This window comes from Dinoponera quadriceps, unplaced genomic scaffold (assembly GCF_001313825.1).
Source record: "Dinoponera quadriceps isolate SergipeBrazil2010 unplaced genomic scaffold, ASM131382v1 scaffold405, whole genome shotgun sequence".
In the NCBI taxonomy this organism is placed as follows: domain Eukaryota; kingdom Metazoa; phylum Arthropoda; class Insecta; order Hymenoptera; family Formicidae; genus Dinoponera; species Dinoponera quadriceps.
This window is the reverse complement of record NW_014554754.1, coordinates 1,646,823-1,666,588: the sequence shown is the minus strand read 5'-3', so window position 1 is coordinate 1,666,588 and position 19,766 is coordinate 1,646,823. Positions and strand designations below refer to the sequence as shown.

The following is a 19,766-nucleotide window of genomic DNA, read 5'->3' as shown; positions in this document are numbered from 1 at the left end:
TTGTACATATGATAGACATAATGATGTATGTCGCAATATACAATATTTATTGCTGCTTCTAAACGTGTTCTGCAACAGTTTCTAAAACGTATTGTTGCTTCAAAATAAGATATTAAGGCGGCTATTACGATTACGTCAGCGACACTATGACACCATGAGGGGCAAAGTTTACTTTGATAAATCTAGGATCAAGTTGTATTTTTGATATTGTAAAACATTTGTGGAATATAAAATATTGCAGTGTGCGCGATTAATTACTGATGTTTTGACAAGTTCGCTCTTTCCACAATCTGCAGATTAAGTCTGTTTCTGTGGAGACCAAAGTCAAAATAACAGTCTAAGATTTTGTATAAAGATAAGTTACTGTCTTTTATCCGATTTAAACATTTCTAATTTAACTGCTTTCTAGACATTTGTAAGATTTTGTTTCGACGACAGATCTCGAACATCATTGATTGCATGAAATTAAGACAATTCATTCTGGAAAATAGTATATTGTACGAGTTTATTCTCCGATATTAGCACTGATATTAACAAAAGTCACTGTTTGTGAGCGAATGCACTAGCTTTCTCGCGTGCAATGCTCCGCTGGATCTGCCCAGCGCAGGGCACGGAATGCAAGGAAGGATCGGTGTGGTGGTTGAAATTCTTGAAAGCGAGCTGCGGTTGTGCAATGGTTTATTCTTCTGTCGCGATAGAATGGCTATCTGTCCTTTACAATAAGAGGCGTGATGCAGTTCTTCTTTGTCGTGTGCCACGCACAACCGCGGTTACAAGACGCAACACGATTCCAGTCGACGATCACAACGTTCAAAATGACAATTATAATTAACTGATAGCCGACGATCACTTGCGAAGTAGTCACGAGGCCGCGAAAGATGTCTCGTAACGAAATGAAGAAAATCCTGAGATTGATGTCTCGCACGGACGGTTGACCCGTAGCGAGCCGAGATAGGCGAACTATTAGACCCGAACAGCGTGGTCTAATATCGAAAAGTCTCTCTCGCTGAGAGTTCGCTTAACGTTTCTGTAACGGTCTTTTGTGCTCTCAAGGCACCTAGTTTATATACCAATATAACGCGGTTTTTTGTTTTTTTTTTTCAGCGGAACGAATAGATTGATCGACCTTCGATCGGACGAAGCCTTTTCGATCATGTTTTTGATATGATTTGACAATTCGGTGTTTTTCTACCCGAACACGTGATGAGACACGCGTGCTTCTTGTTTACTTATGTTGTTGTTTAGAAATCCGCGTGTTATTGTTTAGAACACGTGAGATCGTTTGCCGCATCATGCTCGGCTCACATGATGAGCATGATAACGTTAACGACTTTAATTAGAATTTTGAACAGTCACATACCAATTATTTAAACATGTTACCTCATTTATTGTGTTCTTTTATAAATATTAAATAAATGTATGGAGAAGTGAAGTTTTAAATACTTTGGTATAAATATTTTCTTAACAAATTTTATTTTTAACGTAGTAACATTTATTAAAAAAAAAAAATTGTACAGCATTACACTTTCGAGACATTTTGTCAATTACACTGCTGAGCCTGCAATACTAAAAGCACATTTTTTGTTACATAACATTATTGCGAACGAGAAAGAGGAGGGGGATTCGCTTTATTTAATTCATCTTATTAAAAGCTTATTCAACAGTCTCGGTTATTTCCACAAAGTGCATTTCGAGTCTGAATTAAGTGGGCTGTGAACCGGACAGTTGAAAACATTGGAGAAGGTCGCCATATTTGCCACAGTGCCGAGTATTCGAAATTTGTTAGGGCTGTGGTCATCTGAATTAGCAGAGGCTCTCACGTATTTTTCGGTTGTTGTCATACACCAGGTCTTTAATATATAAGTTATTTATGTAAGTCATAATATTATATTAAAATATTACATTATTCGTCTTAATTTCCCTTCATAAGAGATAACGTACATATAACATAAATATATTATACATTAATTTAACGCGTAAAATTTAACAACTGTATATACATATGAATTTTCCTCGTGTATCAACATATTTAAGAACGATTGAACTTACGTTTGCGAAGGATAAAAAGAAGAGTTGTTCGTCACTGACATCCGTCAATCCGGGCAATTTCGGTTGCGGCCCAGTCAGTAATTTGCGCTTTTGGAATGCTGCGAACGCAATTTCTACACCAATGTTATCAGCGACATTCTCATCCTTTGTAAATAATCCATTTAACTAAAAATGAGAAAGAATTCGTTCAATGTGATGTTTCTTTCGTTGGAGAAAGCACGTAAAAATTTAATCCGGCACAACTAAGGCACGCAAATTTATTGGATATAAACATGTGTTTATACTCGTTTATATTAATCGCTTCGGTAAGAGTGAAAAAATGTGCATTAATAGACACACGTAAAAATTCAGCATATAAGCGCGAATACATACCTGCACGGATTCTCCGTCTTTGTCTTCCGCGACTAGCGTGAAATTACTATATTGGTCAATGAAACATTTCACCCGTTCATCGTAAGCCTCGGTAGTTTCTGCATCACTTGTAATCTTATTCCCAAACTTGTCGTATTCGATTCCTGTCAATTTCATTTAGACGTGTGAAACACATCGACTCGAGGCAATAAAGTTTTATCGAAACTCACCGGTAGTGTCAAAACTATGCGCGAGTTCGTGCCCGACAATCATGCCCATCGCACCGTAGTTAACCGCACTAAAGAATCATATATAAACTAACATTTCCGTCTTATATTTCAAATATTACCGACGTCATTTTATTTACTACGGCACTGTATTACTTACAGCGGCATACCGGGAGTAAAAAACGGGTCTTGGATCTCAGCAGCGGGTATAACTGAAAGTAATTAAGGTAAATCTATTGAAGGTAAATTAATTATTATATTGCCGCCGTAAAATCGCGACTGGTATATACATGATTAAATGAAAATATACTTATTGTGTTCATCTGCGGGCTGTAAAATGCATTGATAGACAGAGAAGAAACACGCCACCTACAATTGTGTTAGATGTCAAACAACATTTAACAATGTAAGAGATATTATATATAATATCTTAATTAGGAATAAATATCTTTCACAATGATTCAATTCTTCTTACTTTAGCCTATCTATGGGCGATTCCTGGTAATCCATAAGTTCCCTGTGGTTTTCATATATTAAGCTGGCGATCCTATTCTTGAAATAATTCTCCCCAATCTCTAACTGGAATATCGAAAATTTGAATGATTCGCATCCAGAGGCCTTGCAAAAATGACAAGCAACAAATTAATTTATTTTATCTTGTAACTATAATCGTACTCCTTCATAACGTTCGATGAGCGCTGTTTCATTAGTACGATACCAGCTGGGATAACCAATCAGTGACACGATATTGTCTATTTTATCTATCATGAAGTTCTTCGCATTGTCATTCGTCCATTCTGAATTCAATATACGCTCCTTCATCTCTATTTTTAAATCGTTCAACATATCATGCACCTCAAACAGATTAATGTAAAATTATTGAAAATTTCTTGCTTTCCCGACTTCGTCTTCCAAATATATTTGAAGAGAAAAATTGTAAAAACGTACAGCCATTACAGTTTCTAAAGAATGATATTTTTTGACAAATAGGACAGACAAAGCGTCTTGCAACGGTATATCTGCGATGCATGTTTTCCATCTATAAGATAATAAAAAAATATATCCCGACGTTTCTAAGAATTCGGAAACATATTTTGTTAAATATTCACGACCCACCGTGGTTTTTGCTCGGTCACATTTTTATATCCTAAATAGCTTGATTCAAACTCAATATCTCTCATTCGCTTGTCCAAATATGGCAGAGATTGGCTTATTAAATTCCACTGAATGTAACTAACTGGAAATTATTTCAACACAAAACTATTATTTACTATTAAATTAAATTATTAAATTATTTCAACACAAAACTACCTTTATTATTATTTTAACTTTACTATTAAATATATTCTTTCTTTCTTATATAAATATTTATGAGATATGTTTGATATTATATATCCATAATTAATATTACCGATTACGTGCGACGGTGTAGCATCCAGTAAGTGTGCTAATTTGTGAAAAAGATGTTTATTTTCCACTAACACAGGATACGAAGCGTCAATAACTTTATTAACAGGTTTAAGAAGTTCTTGTATCTTATGCAGCCAGTTTATCTAAAGAAATATTGCGAAATAGTACTGTAAAGTTATGTTATCGCAAAATTTTTCAAATAATTAATGGTGCATACTCTCGATACGACATTAAAATATTAATCCTTATATTGTCTGTCTCGCGTAAAATTATTTATTCATAAATACATATATCTTCAATTATTATCTTTGTATGTACGCGTGCACACTTTGTTTTATTCTAATAACGACTAAATAAAATGAGAATGAATTTTACCTTCCTTTTAGAATAACTCGACATAAAATATAGAAATAATAATAAAATTAATGGCATGTGAGTTATGCGATTTCAACTTTATAGTTCACATTACCTGCGCGGTAGGGTGCTGTATTCCAGTCTGATCATAATATTCTTGTAGTTCTGCAATTGTCATTTTATCCCAGACTTTCTTCATTCCCTTATGGGTTTCCTCCTCGTATTCACTAATCTATCAAAGTTGAAACGAATATGTAACTTTCAGATTATCGGCCTCATTTTTATTAATCTAACATACTATTGGAGAATAATTACGTTTTTAAGATCTTCCTGAAAGCTAAGTAGTTCCATTACGTCTGCAGTAAAATTCTCAGTTACAATTTCAATTCCTTTGTGTTTTTTAAAAGCTACCAGCACATAGGACATTCTATTTATATCTGAGACATAGAATAAGCGTTCGCTACTCTTGACAATTTCATGCTCGAGAAATGATATGATAGTTTGTGACACCTACAAATTTAGATATAATTTATGATATAGAAATCTCTTTCTTATATACTATTAAAATAATTATTAATACACTATATATTATAGCACATATTAGAGCTGATTTTTTGGAGAGTAAATGGAAAAAGTACCTTTAATATAAATTTGGTTGCGTCTTCTTCGTCAGGCACAAAGTCAAATTGGAAGAAACTACTAGTGAGAAACATTTGCATATAATTATTATCGATTTCTTGCCATGTGTAATTGTTCGATTCTTGATATCCCGACTGAATCGGCCATCCACCGTTCGCATCCACCATTGACTGTATAGGTTCGAGTCCTCGTTTTTCGATAGCGTCTGCAATGCAATCGAGATAATGGAAATATCAAATAACTAAACATATTTGCAAAATTTGCTCTAAATCAATGGTTATTAAAGTACCGTTATCTAATTATAGTAAATCGTTGATTTACGTGTAATAGTTGGCTTATATAAAAAAATGTAATATAAAATTCGTACCTTCGTCCATACATGAACGGTAATATTGTTTCAATTTTTTAATAGGCTCTAAGCTATCATATTCGCTCTCCGTTACAAGAATTTCTATAAGAGATACATAAAACATTAGTAAATTGTATAGTTATATAAAATAACTAAAAAATGGTTGAAATAGAAATCTTTCGTGTTTTATGTAGTCGATGTAACGACGAAATAAGGCAATGTGTTCCGAAATAATTCAGATGTTGATAAAATTTCCTTTTCAAAATTTTATCTCTATAATTGTATAATGATTAATTATAAATTACCACGCTCACTAGGAAATCCTAGTACCTTTCAAGCGAAGAGAGGTCCTTAAATCTATTAAGTGCATCGTAGACCATTCTACGTCGGTGGATGGAAGAGGATTTTCTTTTGGCCACAAGCCGCATCCATATCCGTAGAAATTAGTGCAAGGATCGACAGATTTGTCGATACTACGTTGAATCGACCGCCCTACATATAACAAGTAATATAATATTACACGAATAAATATTACATAAAATTCTAAAATTAATCGAGACTTTTATAAAATTGTTATTACATGACGAATCGAGATGTTATTCATATTCGTTGTAATTTTGGTAGTATTTTGTTTATTTTGATTTTTCCGTAGGTTTGTGTGTATGTGTGTGTAATTTTTTACATTTTATATACACACATACATATACGCGAACTTCTTTATTTAACAGATTTTATTCGTATTCACGTAAAATGGCTAAATAAAAAACATTAATTAGCTATATTTTAATATTAATATCACTAGCTATATTTTAATATGCATGTATATTTTAAGATGCGCTATATTATATTATACACTTTATTAACATACCAACTAAGCGGCATGCATCAGTCTCACATACAATTTGATCAGTGGATCTACGATTAGGAAGTCCAGCCGCTCCTGCGACTATGACGCAAAAGCTGTAAAAATAGAATGACTCGTTCGTGAGTGCTAAATGAGCGATATAAAATAGATGCAAGGATTACTTTGAATATGTATCACTTGAGATCGCCTGACATATCGCTGATTAATTGCAATCGGACTTTGAAACAATCAGTCGTTCTCACTCAATAATAGACATCAAAATTGTCACACATAAAAGGGGCGACTAATTTTTCAGTTAAGTTTTATCGGTAACATTAAATGGAGAAAAAGGGACCGGTCAGATCACAGGGAGAATATAATTTATGAATATAATTTATTTCTCCGTTTCAAGGAAGCTACAGTCGCGAAATCTTTTATACCGTTTACCCACGCAGATATACGTTTCACGAGGATAGCTACATCTCTTTTAATTATTAATATTTTTTAATCAAACTCCCAACGCAAGAAGCTAAAGATACGTTCTGACAAACTGTTAAATATGAAATGAATCGCATTTTTACTTTTCCCGCAATCCAAGCTTAAAAATCCTCCACTCTTCAGGCTGGTCGAAGAGAATAATCTCTTGACGTTTCATTCGCTTCTCATTTATTTATTCTATTATACTTTGTAAATTCTTGAGAGGCACGAAATGCGAAAATACAGAATATACGACTTACAGTAGCGGCGAGAGATTCATGTCTGCATCCGAGGAAACCCGTCGGAATAGTCACACTATGCAAAAGTCAGATACGTCCGACGAGATAAGTCTAACAGTTTTAAATCGGCAAGAGTGTGTGTGACCTTTTCCAGTTCGAGCAAAAAACTCAGGCGGGAACCGGATAAGCCGTGAGCCAATCCGAATAATATATTAACCGGGCAAAGCATCACCGTCAGTTATTTTCTCTCACGAATAGTAGTGGACGTAACGGTAACTCGCAGGCGTGGTGGGGATGATGGAGGGTGGACGTTTGGCGGCCGACGTCACGTGATCCCCTTTGAACACACTCGAGCTAGAATTGTTGTAATATTGTCTGCAAACAATATAATACGTTAGACACTTTACCTTGAACCTAACGAGTAATTGAGTAATAAACGATATAATTGAGAAAACTGGCATACGTTAACATAAAAGAGTGCGTCAGTAACATATCATACACGCATAACGGATCCGGATGATCCAGAAATACGTGATGACTATGTTTCATCACAACGCAATGTCATACTGTGGCTTCGACTTGATATTTTTTCAGGTTCATTACGTGACCGACGTTACATGACCGCGAGATGTATGCACGAATGTGTGCACGTTTCTTATGTGATCATGGTTGATGCTTTAGACGAGGTGTTTCCCCGACATCATCCGAACGACACCTGAGCAGCGCGTGCGCACGCATCTATACCTATTCTTGTCCTCACGTTTTGACTATTGCGAGTGCAAAATAGGTCAGATTGTACGTATGTCGCGGGATCTCGGAATCGTCGCGAAGAGAGGAAGTCAAATCGGAGCAGTTTTTCAGCGAATATTCTGCCGTGTGTTACAGGGAATCCAGGCGTCGCTTCTTCGAGTAGTGATGTTCGAGGAACATCTAGAATGGTTGTCGCGCGCGTGTTAGAAGAAATCAAAGCCCGCCGGATCGGTAAATCAGCCCGGAGAAATGCGAATTCCGCCTTCGTCCGACTCGGTCGGCAAAACTCGTCCGACGGACTTTAGAGGTCGCGAAAACGCAAATAAGTATGTTATCCGTCGACGGATTGCACCGTCCTCTCTACCTCAGCTCGACCGCCAGCCGACGATGAATTGTTTGGACATACCGGCGGACCACGAGAGTCCAGCGAAAAGATCGACCGCGAGACCTTCGCGCTCTGTGTAACGCGCAGCGCTACCGAATCAGCGACATCTTATCATCTGCCGTATTCAACAAAGGCGAACAACACATATTCATTTCACCGACGAATTCGAATACTTATATCCGGAAAACGGTCGCAATTCACATACACTTTGGATTTTACATATCGAATGAAGTAACAAAGATCCGCTATCTATCTCCTGCAGCCATATTGGTTGCATGACGTACAACGAGAAAAATAATACGATGTAAGTTTCTTCTGCGACATATAAATTTATTTTTTCGTTTGCCCGGAGAAACATAATAATTACGTAATCTTGAAGCCTTGAAAATATGTCCCGGAGAGAATGGTTGAAAAATATATTATTATTTCGAGTATGATTTTGCGATTTTATATGAGATATCGGACATATATCTTAATGATATTCGTATATTTTGCAAGCTTTAGAATTAACAAATTATTGTTTTCCGATAAAATTAAGATATATATTTATATGTCGTAAGAAATATATTGTCTCAAACATATAATTAGTTTCACATACATTCTTGAAACGTATGCAATATTATTGTGATATGTTACGTACGTTTCAAGAACGTACATGAAAGTAATGTGTACTACCTGCACGCCGTTATTTTTCTCGTCTTTCGTGTCACGTAATCAATATGGCTGTAGGAAATAGCGAAGCCTTCATTATTTCATTCGATATATAAAATATGACAATTATACGTTGACATTTCAATTGTCGGCGTGTCCGTTGCCTTGTCCTTATTCTGCGCTACGCAAAAAAAGAATTCAAGCAGGTAGAAGGTTAAGTTATAAAGCGATCCGATTGCTGGATACGTATTGGTCCAATAACAATGTGTCTCTCGTCGAGTCCAAAAAGACAATGTACTCCACATCCATATATATAATATATAGCCAAGGTGAAAGAGAGAGAGAGAGGGAAGTCCTGTCTCGCAACTACGATGCGGGAATATGTATTTTCCTCTCTTTCTGTATATATTGTGAACGTAATGCGCATGCGTCGAATTGGCGTCTCCGCCAATAGAAAAATATATATTTTAGCATAGTGGGTGTGTGTGTGTGTGGTGTGTGTGTGTGTGTAAATTACTGTATAGCCAGTTATCCAATGCTGTCTATAAAACCTGCATCAGACTGTGGATTGGGGATTGCAATTGAATTGAAATTTGACCAATCAGTGTAAAGTTCACTAAATTTCACTAAACTCGAATTAACTTTGTACTGATTGGCCAAATTCAATCTCAATCTCAATCTCCAGTCCATAGTTTGATACAGGCTTTATAGTCAGTATGGGGCGACTGGCTATACAGTAGTATTACATATATACACGCCACACGTGATGGCGCATCCAATAAGCGTACTGTTCTTCCACAAGAGCTACACACTCGTTGGATATCGCGTGCCGCATGTCGCGTCACGTATTGCGCCGTGTGCTATAATTCGGTGAGAGATTACAATAGGTTAAGTTGAGATCGTTTGGAATTATCTGCCGAGACGCCGACATTCCTCGTTATTTAGGAAGATACATAAAACATTAGTGGTAATTATACTCTAATTTGTTATAATTAAATATTATAGCGACTAACCTCATAACATACGACTTAATTTCAGCCTCTTCATTTATCTCTTAAACAATTTCTCGGACAATAAACTGTAATAACGATTAGTCGAGATTAAGTAGTAATGTATAAATATATAAAAGTATATTTTGACATTAATAGATGAGCCGGAAGGAAGCATTATCTCAATTTATACAACAAATTCACGGGCGACCTGTGGTTGTGAAACTAAACAGTGGTGTTGATTACAGAGGTAGATATTTACTTACAAGACACATATCGGGAATATTGTTCTTATTATTACTATACATCCAAATCAGATCTATCTGGATAGCAAAATATATTCAATCTGACCTTTTTCTATTCGCATTAGTCAAAATGTGAAAACAAGAATAGATACAGATACAGAACTGGTAAGATGTTTATGTCATGTTGGAAAAGTATCTAATTGCATTGATAATCAGGAACGTGCACAGATCATTTGTGCATATCTTATGCTCGTGTGAGGTTAATCCGTAATAAAAAAAAAAGATATCAAGTTGAAGTATATCGCATTTGACTTGATATCGTATTTTAGTAAAACATGATCATATATTTCTATCTGTGTAGATTCTTAATAAACCTCTAACTTTATTTATGTTTAACGGAACCAATTTACAGGATTCTCTTAGAGATTTAATAGAAAACTACTTTATGTATATTTAATAATTATAATGTTTCTTTTATAGGTGTGTTGGCTTGTCTCGATGGTTACATGAACATAGCACTCGAACAAACGGAAGAATATGTTAACGGACAATTGAAAGACAAATATGGCGACGCCTTCATTCGTGGAAACAATGTTTTGTACATTAGCACGCAAAAGCGTAGAAATTAATCATGGCACAGTGCCGAATAAGGTTTCGGATTAAAATTAAATTTTTATTTAAGCATTTAAAATTTATTGCAGCGTATATTCCTAACAGCTATATCTTGGCTTACTTCTACGATAATTCTATGTCAGCAATTCTTGCAAGGTAAACGTCCCGGTAATTGAACGTATATGTTCTAACGGTTAAAGTATTATTAATGCATTTTTCTTTATTAAGATGCTTTTCAATTTATGGAATAATACGATAAATGAAAAGAAATTAGTTCGATTAGTTTGTAATTTTGTTTTTCATTTATCGATAAGCATCTTGATAAACCATACATATATTGTCGATGTTTCATCATTGGAACATGTTCGATCACTGGGACGTTTGTATTACGTGTATCTATGTTAATAAATATTTCTTAGTGATATCAATAACAAAAACTTTATTACGTATTTTATCATATTCAAAGTGCAGTCTGTTATTACTGACTCCTCATTCAATATTTATTTCCGACTTGTCGGCGCGAGTTACTTTATTTATATTATCAACGGATTCCGGTTGTATATCATCTACCTGAGATACATCCATCCCATGATTAACTGTAAGATTACTGTTTTCACTTAGAGCTTCTGCATTCGTGCTTTCGGCCAATTTCTTCTTCTTAATTTCGTCCCGTTCATTTTGCCTCTGAAGTCTTCTCTGGACAGCTAGTTGCTTGTTCCGTTCAATCTTCTCCTTCATCTCATCGCTCAGTTCATTCCCGGTAGCGCTTGTACTTTGCACCTGTGGGCTCGATATGTTGTCGGACTGCATCAGAAGTTCATTGAACGCGTCTTCCGACGCAGCCGATGCAGCAACTTGCGTTTTAGTTTGTTTCTGCTTCTGAATTTGTTCTGTTATCAATAAATCAAAGTCATCCAGGGGCGCGCTTTCCCGTTGGTCTTCCTCATCGTCCATATTATCGTGGACGATTAAATCATCATCCGCAGTGATCATGTCCAGCCGATACTTCTTTATGTACACTTGCAGATCCTTCTTCGCGCCAAGTTGTTCGACCCTCGTGAGAAAATCGTCAAAGTGATACTTGGGAAATAATCGATGAGACCAGTGTTCCAATCTTTTCATAATTCTGTCGAGGTCCAGTTTTTCATGCCCCTTGCCGTAAAACTTGAAACCTTCGAAATACTTCTCAATGGTTCCAATGCCATTGGGACCCTTCAATCTTTCTGTATTAAGTTTAGGCAATGGATTCCTTACTGTGTGTGCTTTAGATGTTGACGGATCAATCTTTCGTTTAGTTCCTGCTTCGTTATCCTTATCATTGTCAGAAGTCGCTTCCTCCGCTTCACTGAAGCTACCTCGTTCATCATTGGCTTCTTGGTCTTCATAATGAGCAATGATGTCTTCATCACCATCGTAATCGGAAGTATTGGCCATGATGGTACAAGATATTTTTGATTAAATGTAAACCACGTATGCAGGGTCCTAAAAAAAAACACAAAAAAGTTATAAACTTTCTGTGTTAAAGAATTATCGAAAAAATTCCACATTTGTGTCCCTTTCTCATGTATATTGGAAATCTCCGTGTGAAACTGACGAGTATTTTTACAGATTATTTTAAATATAAAATAACGGTGAATATCTGAATAATTAGTTCCAGTATATTCCCGAATTATGTTCACAGGTCACACGGATGATCCGAGTTTAGATTAAACTCACTCAATTCATGGACGCCGGTCGGCCTAGAAATCGCTATCGTCGTGCGACTCGCAATTCCCCTTTTCCTCCATAAACTTATCGAACTGCCCGTCTGATTTTTTCATTCGCTCTAAAACCGACACAAGTAGCTTCTTGTTCAAACGATCCGTCTGCGTTATCTCTCTCACGACGAATTCACATTTGGGTTCGTCCGGCGACCGTTCGCTCTGCAATTTGCCTAACATGTTGTTGTCCTGCTCGATCGGAGTCCCAGGCATTTCCTCCCGTCGTTGCGTATTATTACGCACAAGGGGATAATATTCGACGATATTCGCGCGTAAATCCAAGTATATAAGGTGCACGATCGCGTTTAGTCGCGTTCGAGGAGTGTGATTGCGATATAAAATATCAAAATACCGAAGTTGCGTTCTCTTTGGGCGTTCACGCACTGTAAAACCCGCATCAGGCTAGGATTAGAGATTGGACTGAAATTTGACCAATCAGAGCGTAATTCACCAGTAACAAGTTTAGTTTACTTCGCTGTGATTGATCGAGTTTCATCAATCCAACCTCAATCCTAATCCATACCCTGATACAAGACTAAACCCCGTATAACTATGGATTTGGGACTGGAATTAAGATTGAATTTGGTCAATCAGTACAAACTGAATTCAGGTTTAATGAAATTTAGTGAACTTTGCACTAATTGGTCAAATTTCAATTCAATCTCAATCTCCAATCCGTAGTCTGATATAGGCTTAATACTCGTGTCACACTACAGATTAGGATTGAGATTGGACTAAAATTTGGCGAATCAGAGCAAGATTCACTTAACTTGAGTTTAGTGAGCCTTGTGTTATAATCGCACGTGATTTCACTTCTCTTAAGCTCGTATCAGACTATGGACTGAAGATTGAGATTGAATTGAAATTTAACCGATCAGTCTAGAATTCACTAAATTTCACCAAACCTGAATTTAGTTAACTTTACACTGATTGGCCAAATGTTATATATTAGTATAACTAAATTCAAATCAATCTCAATTCCCAATCCGTAGTCTGATACGGGCTTTACGCGTTACCGAGACACCGTCAAGAACGCTTCGAACGCGCTACAGAAATGCAAGCGTTGCCGAAACGCTGTCAAGAATGCCTCGAACGCTCTATGGAAATGCAAGCGCTGCAAAAAAGCGTTGCATATTCCATGCATATTCCATCATGCGAACTCAGGATGACACGTGCCCGTCCGACTGTTACCAAATTATCCCCTCTATGAAGGCAATTTGACTATCATAGGCATGTTCCCCAATTCATTTATACTACATGTACTACTGCATATATATCTCTGAGCGTGTTGCATAGGAAAAGGCACCTTTATGGTTACGAATTTTCATTTCTGTCGTTCCATTTAGTTCCACGTACTAGTAACTTATGACCTTACGATTATAAAACTTTTTCACGTAAAATGGACCTTAAACGCATATTAAAAGTATATTGGAAAAAAAGAGCATAAAAACCACTTTTCTGATTATTGCCTGAAGCAGCTAATAAATAATTCTCCATTACACTTTCTACACTTCGGTATCTCTCTCTCTCTCTCACACACACACACTTTTGCGACACGAATGACTACTTATCTCGCTTGAAGTGCAGTAAGTGTAATTGGAAGTAGCACCTGTTTCCTTTGTTTTCCTTAGCAACTTCCTCACTCAGCTTCTGGTAGTTAGTATTGCTCGGAACTGAATCTCGGGGGTTGACGGTGTCAGCTGGTTCGCGTTTCTTCAGTCGTGTATCAGTATTAATCAGTATTAAATGAAACAGTACAATAAAAATGTTCGATTAAATATTACGTTTTTAGGTATACATTGCGAAGTCGCGTATAAAATACGAGAAAGTTACGTATAAAACACATAAAACGTAGAGTAACGCGAATTACGGCACGTCGGAGCGTCAAGGAAGCGCTTTCCCATCGTAGCACACACGGAAACGTCATTCGCTTATACTTTCTATAGTTCGCGAAGTGCAGTATTATATAAATAATACGTCTCAATAATTTCGGCGCGGTAGGGGATCATTTTTTCGCGCGATATATGTATACATATTGACTTGATTTAGTAAAATGGTATATTGGCTACCGAGGAAACGTTTCTTGAAAAGGTATCTGTTCGTATTTCGTTTGCGAAAAAAGAAATGCATGTATGCATTGTTTCCCCATAATACGAATTCCTTGATGAACACTGACGTTTTTTATTCGGCAAAGTACAACGTTATTATTGTTGCACAAACGTCATCATGAAATTTTTATACTAATCAGCACTCCGTTATTTTTATATTTCAGATACTAATACTATTTCATCATTATTTAAAAAGTGTGTGTTATATATTAAAAGAAAAAAACAAATTATTTATTTTGCGTAAAGAGAGGTAATTGCAAAATTTTTTACCTAATGTATCGGTTGCAAGGTATACTGTAACAATGCATATATGTATATGATGTTTCTCATCAAATGATTAGTGATCTATTAAATTATAATATATTATGATATCAAAAGTATTATTTTACCTAAACAATCTTTTTATCCATTTTATGTGTGCTTGTTATATTCATATTCATACATATCATTATCATGATATTATGCTTTACAAAAATATTAGTATAATTTAAGTTTTATATATAAAAATTAAAGAAAGAGAGAAAAGATATATGTGTATTTTATGAATTATATATAAGTCTCTTTTTTTATTAAGATATTCATAGAGGAAAGATTATAATAAGACAAGAAATAGGGATCGCCATTTTATAAACATATCAATATTATTTTTAATCATTTCATTTATTATACATCATTTAACATGATTAACATGATGACAAAGATTTCTTACAACAAGTCGGTGGAATTAAGTTTGATCCGAGAAAGGATTTGCGACGAAAAGGTATTAACAACTGGTAACTACTAACAATCATGAAGTCAAGTTACCTACTATTAGCAGCAGTGCCATTCGCCATCCTTGATATTTGGTATACAGGAATGTAAGTTGCGTTTGTGTAATCATACTCCTGTGAATATTTGTGTACTTATTTTATATCATTGTGCATCAAATGTATGGCTTGCAAGCTTATTTAAGATAAAACGATATAAGATCAGTATTGTTTTGTTTCGTTGGATAGAATTTATGTAAGTCTCTTCTATGAATTCTTTAATAGAATTGTATTCTTATCATAATTATTCTACAGCTGACTTTTATGAATTAGAGATCAATAATAAAAGAATTTCGAATAATCGAATGTTACATAATGACATAGACAGTACTCGATAGAACATCTGATATTTTATTCATAACATTACAAATGCAAGCTTTATGTGTTTTGTCATAACTTGATTGTCATGTATAATATAAAAAAATAATTTTAAGAAAGAATAGGCACCCTTTGTGTTTTAAAACAAAGTTTGACAGTTGATTATTTCGAAGAGTTTATTTTTTCCAATCATGAATATGCGAAAGAGGATATTCGATAACTTTTTTTCAAACGTTACGTTTTGTTCATGAATTTATGCATGAACATTAGCATCTTTTGCACCTAAATTTTATTGGTATTAATTATTCATTGAAAAGTAGTGGGAAAAGGACTTTAGAACGCTACTGATGTCAGCAGATTTAAAAATAAAATAAGATAGGAGTGGGGTATATGAGTGTACAAGAAACAGAGAATTTAACACGGAATTTACGTACGTACTTTATGATGCAATATTAATTGTGATAAGGAAATAACTTAATTTATACAATATTCTATTTTGATGACACTATTCTTAAGTAACTTACATAGTTATACGAAGCAGATGTTTAACATAAAATAACATAGATAATCTATATTATTATAAAAGTTAATATAGTTTTGTTTTATGTTATAGTTATGATTTTGCTAAATTTATTAATTTAGACAGATTTATGTGTCTATATTAATTTAGGCAGTTTTATATGAGTAAATTAAGGTAAAGTGTAAATGAGTGTAAAATGTGAAACAATAATATAACAAACTGCAAGTTTTATTTAGTAAAAATAAATACAAGTGCATATATTTTAAAATAATATAGTATTTTTCATTCTTTATCTGTGGAAAAATATAATGCTGATAACAAGTATGTTATAAGCATCGAGATCAACATGTGACATTAAACTTGTGTTAAGTGTGTGCCCCTTATGAGTTATACGAATGATGTACAGAATATAAGTGTCTGCTATGAACATAGTAAGGTACAATATCATACAACATGTAATTTTTTTTGTATACAGTTTTGTGTGTGTGTGCGTGCGTGCTTGCTCGGTTTTCCAATACAATTCGAACATTTTTTTTTAACTTTTGCTAATAGTTCAATGAGAGTACTTCTAGAATTTAATCAAAAATAAGTTATCTCATTGAATGATTGACTGTATTTAGAACTTCACAAAAAAATGTTCAAATTGCTTTGAAACTAAGTGTGCAATGCTGCTTATATATAAATGTATTTTTAATACTAGTTTTATTTGGTCGTACCTTATTCGTCGTACCTTATATTCATTGTGCATAATTTTTTTCCAGTACGTATGTGAGTGTATATGTACATAGTATATATTTAGTAATCAAAGTGTCTGTTTTAATTTTGTATGCATTAGTTTTTTAAACAATTATAAGTTTGTTTTTTTCGCTGAACTAGTGTACATTTATCAAATTAAAAAAAAAGATAGATATACAGTTAAAACTTAATGAAAGAAAAAATAGAAAAGAACTATTACAGCCAGTCCAGAGAAAAGTACAGATTGTATATATTTGTTACATTCAGATTAATTTTTGTCACAGCTTGAGATTTTCTCTTATAAATTGTAATTATATTTTAATAATTGCTACTTTATTTCTTTCAGCTTATATATTTCGAAATTTTCTTAGTATACAATATCAAATGTTAATTTTTATACATGTTACTATTGTAATTCTACGAATAAATATACTAAAATTAACAGTTAGATAAAAGCTTTTACCAAATTAACAATCATCACTATACGCACATAAATANTTTAGCTGGGCTTCTACCCATAATTTTTCATTATTCCTATACCATTCAAAGGAAAATATTATTTTTAAATTTTGGTAAGTAATTTATCTTTGTATAACTAATTAAAAAGTAATAAACAGTGCCACAAAATTGTATTTTAATTGTTAATGTTATCTTAATCTTTTATAAATGAACTTTTAAGAACTTTTAAGAACATATATAAAAAATAGTAAACATTACATTTCTTGTTTTTACTTGTTAGCTTGTTTACATATTAATTATTATATATATATAAAATAAAAATAACTTAATCTATTTCAGTTCAATGGCCACTTAAAACGGACTTTACTGACCCAGGATCAGTTGGACTAGAAGGTGCTAGAAATTTTTATCTATATACAGATCAACAAGTAAAAATAGGTGTATGGTGAGTGATTACAAAATCTGTCGTATAACTTTTGAATTAACAAAATATTTTTCACTGTGAAAATTTACATGATTAAATATAATATTGTTAAGTTAATAAAAAGAAATACATATTGGCTAACAATATAGCTAATGGTAAGTTAGTAATTTATAATAGTAAAAATTAGTACATTACAGGCAAATATTACCACGGTCTTTATTAAATAATTCCATCCCTGCAACAGACGAAGCTTATGAAGAATTTCTAAGTGATGCCAAGCATCCTGTGTTCTTGTATATGCATGGGAACAGTGGTAATAGAGCGAGTTCACATAGAGTTGAACTTTATAAGCTTTTCCAAGATTTGGATTACCATGTCATATGTTTTGATTATAGAAGTAAGTGCCGAAAGCTTTCATTCACAAGTTTTCTTTTAACACGTTTGCCACCAGCGAGATCACATATGTGTAGCAGCGATTTTTATTCTCTTTGCCCACATTAAATAAATAAAATCTATTTGACAGTATTATATAAAGAAAAATAACATACAGGTTTGTGTATGACTGACGATTCTCTAAATAAACAGTAGTGGCAAACGTGTTAAAGGAAAGCAACTTGTGTATCTTAATACGCAGAGTTAAATTTTGCATTCAGATGTAAATTTTGAATTTCTTTTCTCGGTATACACAGGCTATGGCGATAGTGACGTAGTTGAACTATCCGAGACAGGCGTAGTTATGGATAGTAAATATATTCTTGAGTGGGTATTGAAGAAAGTTAATGGTACAGCGCCAGTTTTCGTTTGGGGTCATTCTTTAGGAACTGGGTGAGTCATTTTATAAAAGGAAAAAAATCTCTATCTGGTAAATTAACAATTAATCACGCATAAATTTGCTTTTGTCAACAGAGTGTCTACACATGTATTAGATCTGCTGACAGCTGAAAATATACAACCAACCGGGTTGTTTCTGGAAGCACCATTTAATAACATAGCTGATGAATTAACGGAACATCCATTTGCGCAGGTATTTTTAAGATTAGTATTTTTTTCTATAATATACGATTAATTTGCATTGATATAAATTGCGTTACTTGATATAAAGATACGTGTGTTTCTACTATTTCACATATTCATATATTTTATGTAGATATTCAAACATTTACCATGGTTTCACTGGGTGATTGTTGAGCCCTTTTACAAAAATAATCTGCGATTTGAATCTGACAAACATATCGCCAAAATTGAATGTCCTATTATGATATTGCACGCTGAAGATGATGGTGTGATTCCATTTTTTCTGGCAGAAAAGGTATGACTACGACATATTATTTGCAATTTCTCGATAACGTTAAAGATCGTTTCTGTTGTATGTATATATATTGTATGTATGTATATTGTATATGTTCAGCTTTATCAGGCGGCCATAAATAGTCACAAGAATGGTACAAGTCGAATTCATATGATAAAAATAGATTCATCTTATGGGCTTGGACATAAATATATCTGTAGATACGAGAAATTGCCTCAAATAATAAAGTAAGTTATTAATATATATTATTGGAATATATACGCACGCACATACACAATAAATTTATTTTCCTATGTTAAAATATAAAATCTTTATATTTAAATTAATATTGGAGAGTTTATATGTTGTATGTGTGTGTGTATGTGCGCGCGTGTGTGCGTGCGGTTAATGTTTATTATATTTTCAGGACATTTGTCGCTAAAACATATGGGAATTCAACAGGATAACTTAAAACAGCTACAGAAACTTAAATTTATATTATTGTCATGATAATAAGAAATAAGAATTGACACAAGAATATTCAGGCTTATAGTTGGCTAACAATTGATTTACATGTAAGAGAGATACATGTAATTTTTGAGATTGAAAAGATGGCATACAGTAAAAATACTTTCATTATTTATACACATATTTTTCGTTTATATTATATGTTAAATTTCTAAAATATAAACAATACTTTCATTAGAATATTTATGCACTGATTGTACTATATTTATGTGTAAAATTTATTTAAATATATTTTTATATATGTGGCAC

General features: G+C 33.8%; 4 protein-coding genes across 4 annotated transcripts; 2 read left to right on the top strand and 2 right to left on the bottom strand.

Annotated features, from left to right (window-relative positions):
- Positions 1-1,454: 1,454 nt before the first annotated feature.
- LOC106741454 (endothelin-converting enzyme 1-like) lies at positions 1,455-7,076 on the bottom strand. The gene is made up of 18 exons (XM_014613515.1): positions 6,961-7,076; positions 6,248-6,339; positions 5,710-5,871; positions 5,398-5,481; positions 5,030-5,235; positions 4,707-4,901; positions 4,507-4,623; positions 4,039-4,180; positions 3,744-3,864; positions 3,576-3,666; positions 3,303-3,482; positions 3,103-3,206; positions 2,938-2,996; positions 2,788-2,839; positions 2,631-2,698; positions 2,422-2,564; positions 2,050-2,214; positions 1,455-1,850 (listed from the first exon to the last, which is right to left on the bottom strand). The coding sequence occupies exons 1-18, from the start codon at positions 6,978-6,980 to the stop codon at positions 1,671-1,673; spliced, it is 2,181 nt and encodes a 726-aa protein (XP_014469001.1). The 5' UTR covers positions 6,981-7,076; the 3' UTR covers positions 1,455-1,670.
- A 2,158-nt stretch (positions 7,077-9,234) lies between these two features.
- On the top strand, positions 9,235-10,640 carry LOC106741456 (U6 snRNA-associated Sm-like protein LSm6). The gene is made up of 3 exons (XM_014613517.1): positions 9,235-9,692; positions 9,874-9,964; positions 10,440-10,640. The coding sequence occupies exons 2-3, from the start codon at positions 9,874-9,876 to the stop codon at positions 10,586-10,588; spliced, it is 240 nt and encodes a 79-aa protein (XP_014469003.1). The 5' UTR covers positions 9,235-9,692; the 3' UTR covers positions 10,589-10,640.
- A 353-nt stretch (positions 10,641-10,993) lies between these two features.
- On the bottom strand, positions 10,994-12,379 carry LOC106741455 (protein TIPIN homolog). The gene is made up of 2 exons (XM_014613516.1): positions 12,288-12,379; positions 10,994-12,053 (listed from the first exon to the last, which is right to left on the bottom strand). The coding sequence occupies exon 2, from the start codon at positions 12,003-12,005 to the stop codon at positions 11,061-11,063; it is 945 nt and encodes a 314-aa protein (XP_014469002.1). The 5' UTR covers positions 12,006-12,053; positions 12,288-12,379; the 3' UTR covers positions 10,994-11,060.
- A 1,553-nt stretch (positions 12,380-13,932) lies between these two features.
- Positions 13,933-19,766, top strand: LOC106741457 (monoacylglycerol lipase ABHD12). The gene is made up of 10 exons (XM_014613518.1): positions 13,933-14,422; positions 15,140-15,296; positions 17,275-17,390; positions 17,617-17,722; positions 17,899-18,098; positions 18,391-18,526; positions 18,608-18,725; positions 18,849-19,010; positions 19,110-19,237; positions 19,417-19,766. The coding sequence occupies exons 2-10, from the start codon at positions 15,229-15,231 to the stop codon at positions 19,454-19,456; spliced, it is 1,074 nt and encodes a 357-aa protein (XP_014469004.1). The 5' UTR covers positions 13,933-14,422; positions 15,140-15,228; the 3' UTR covers positions 19,457-19,766.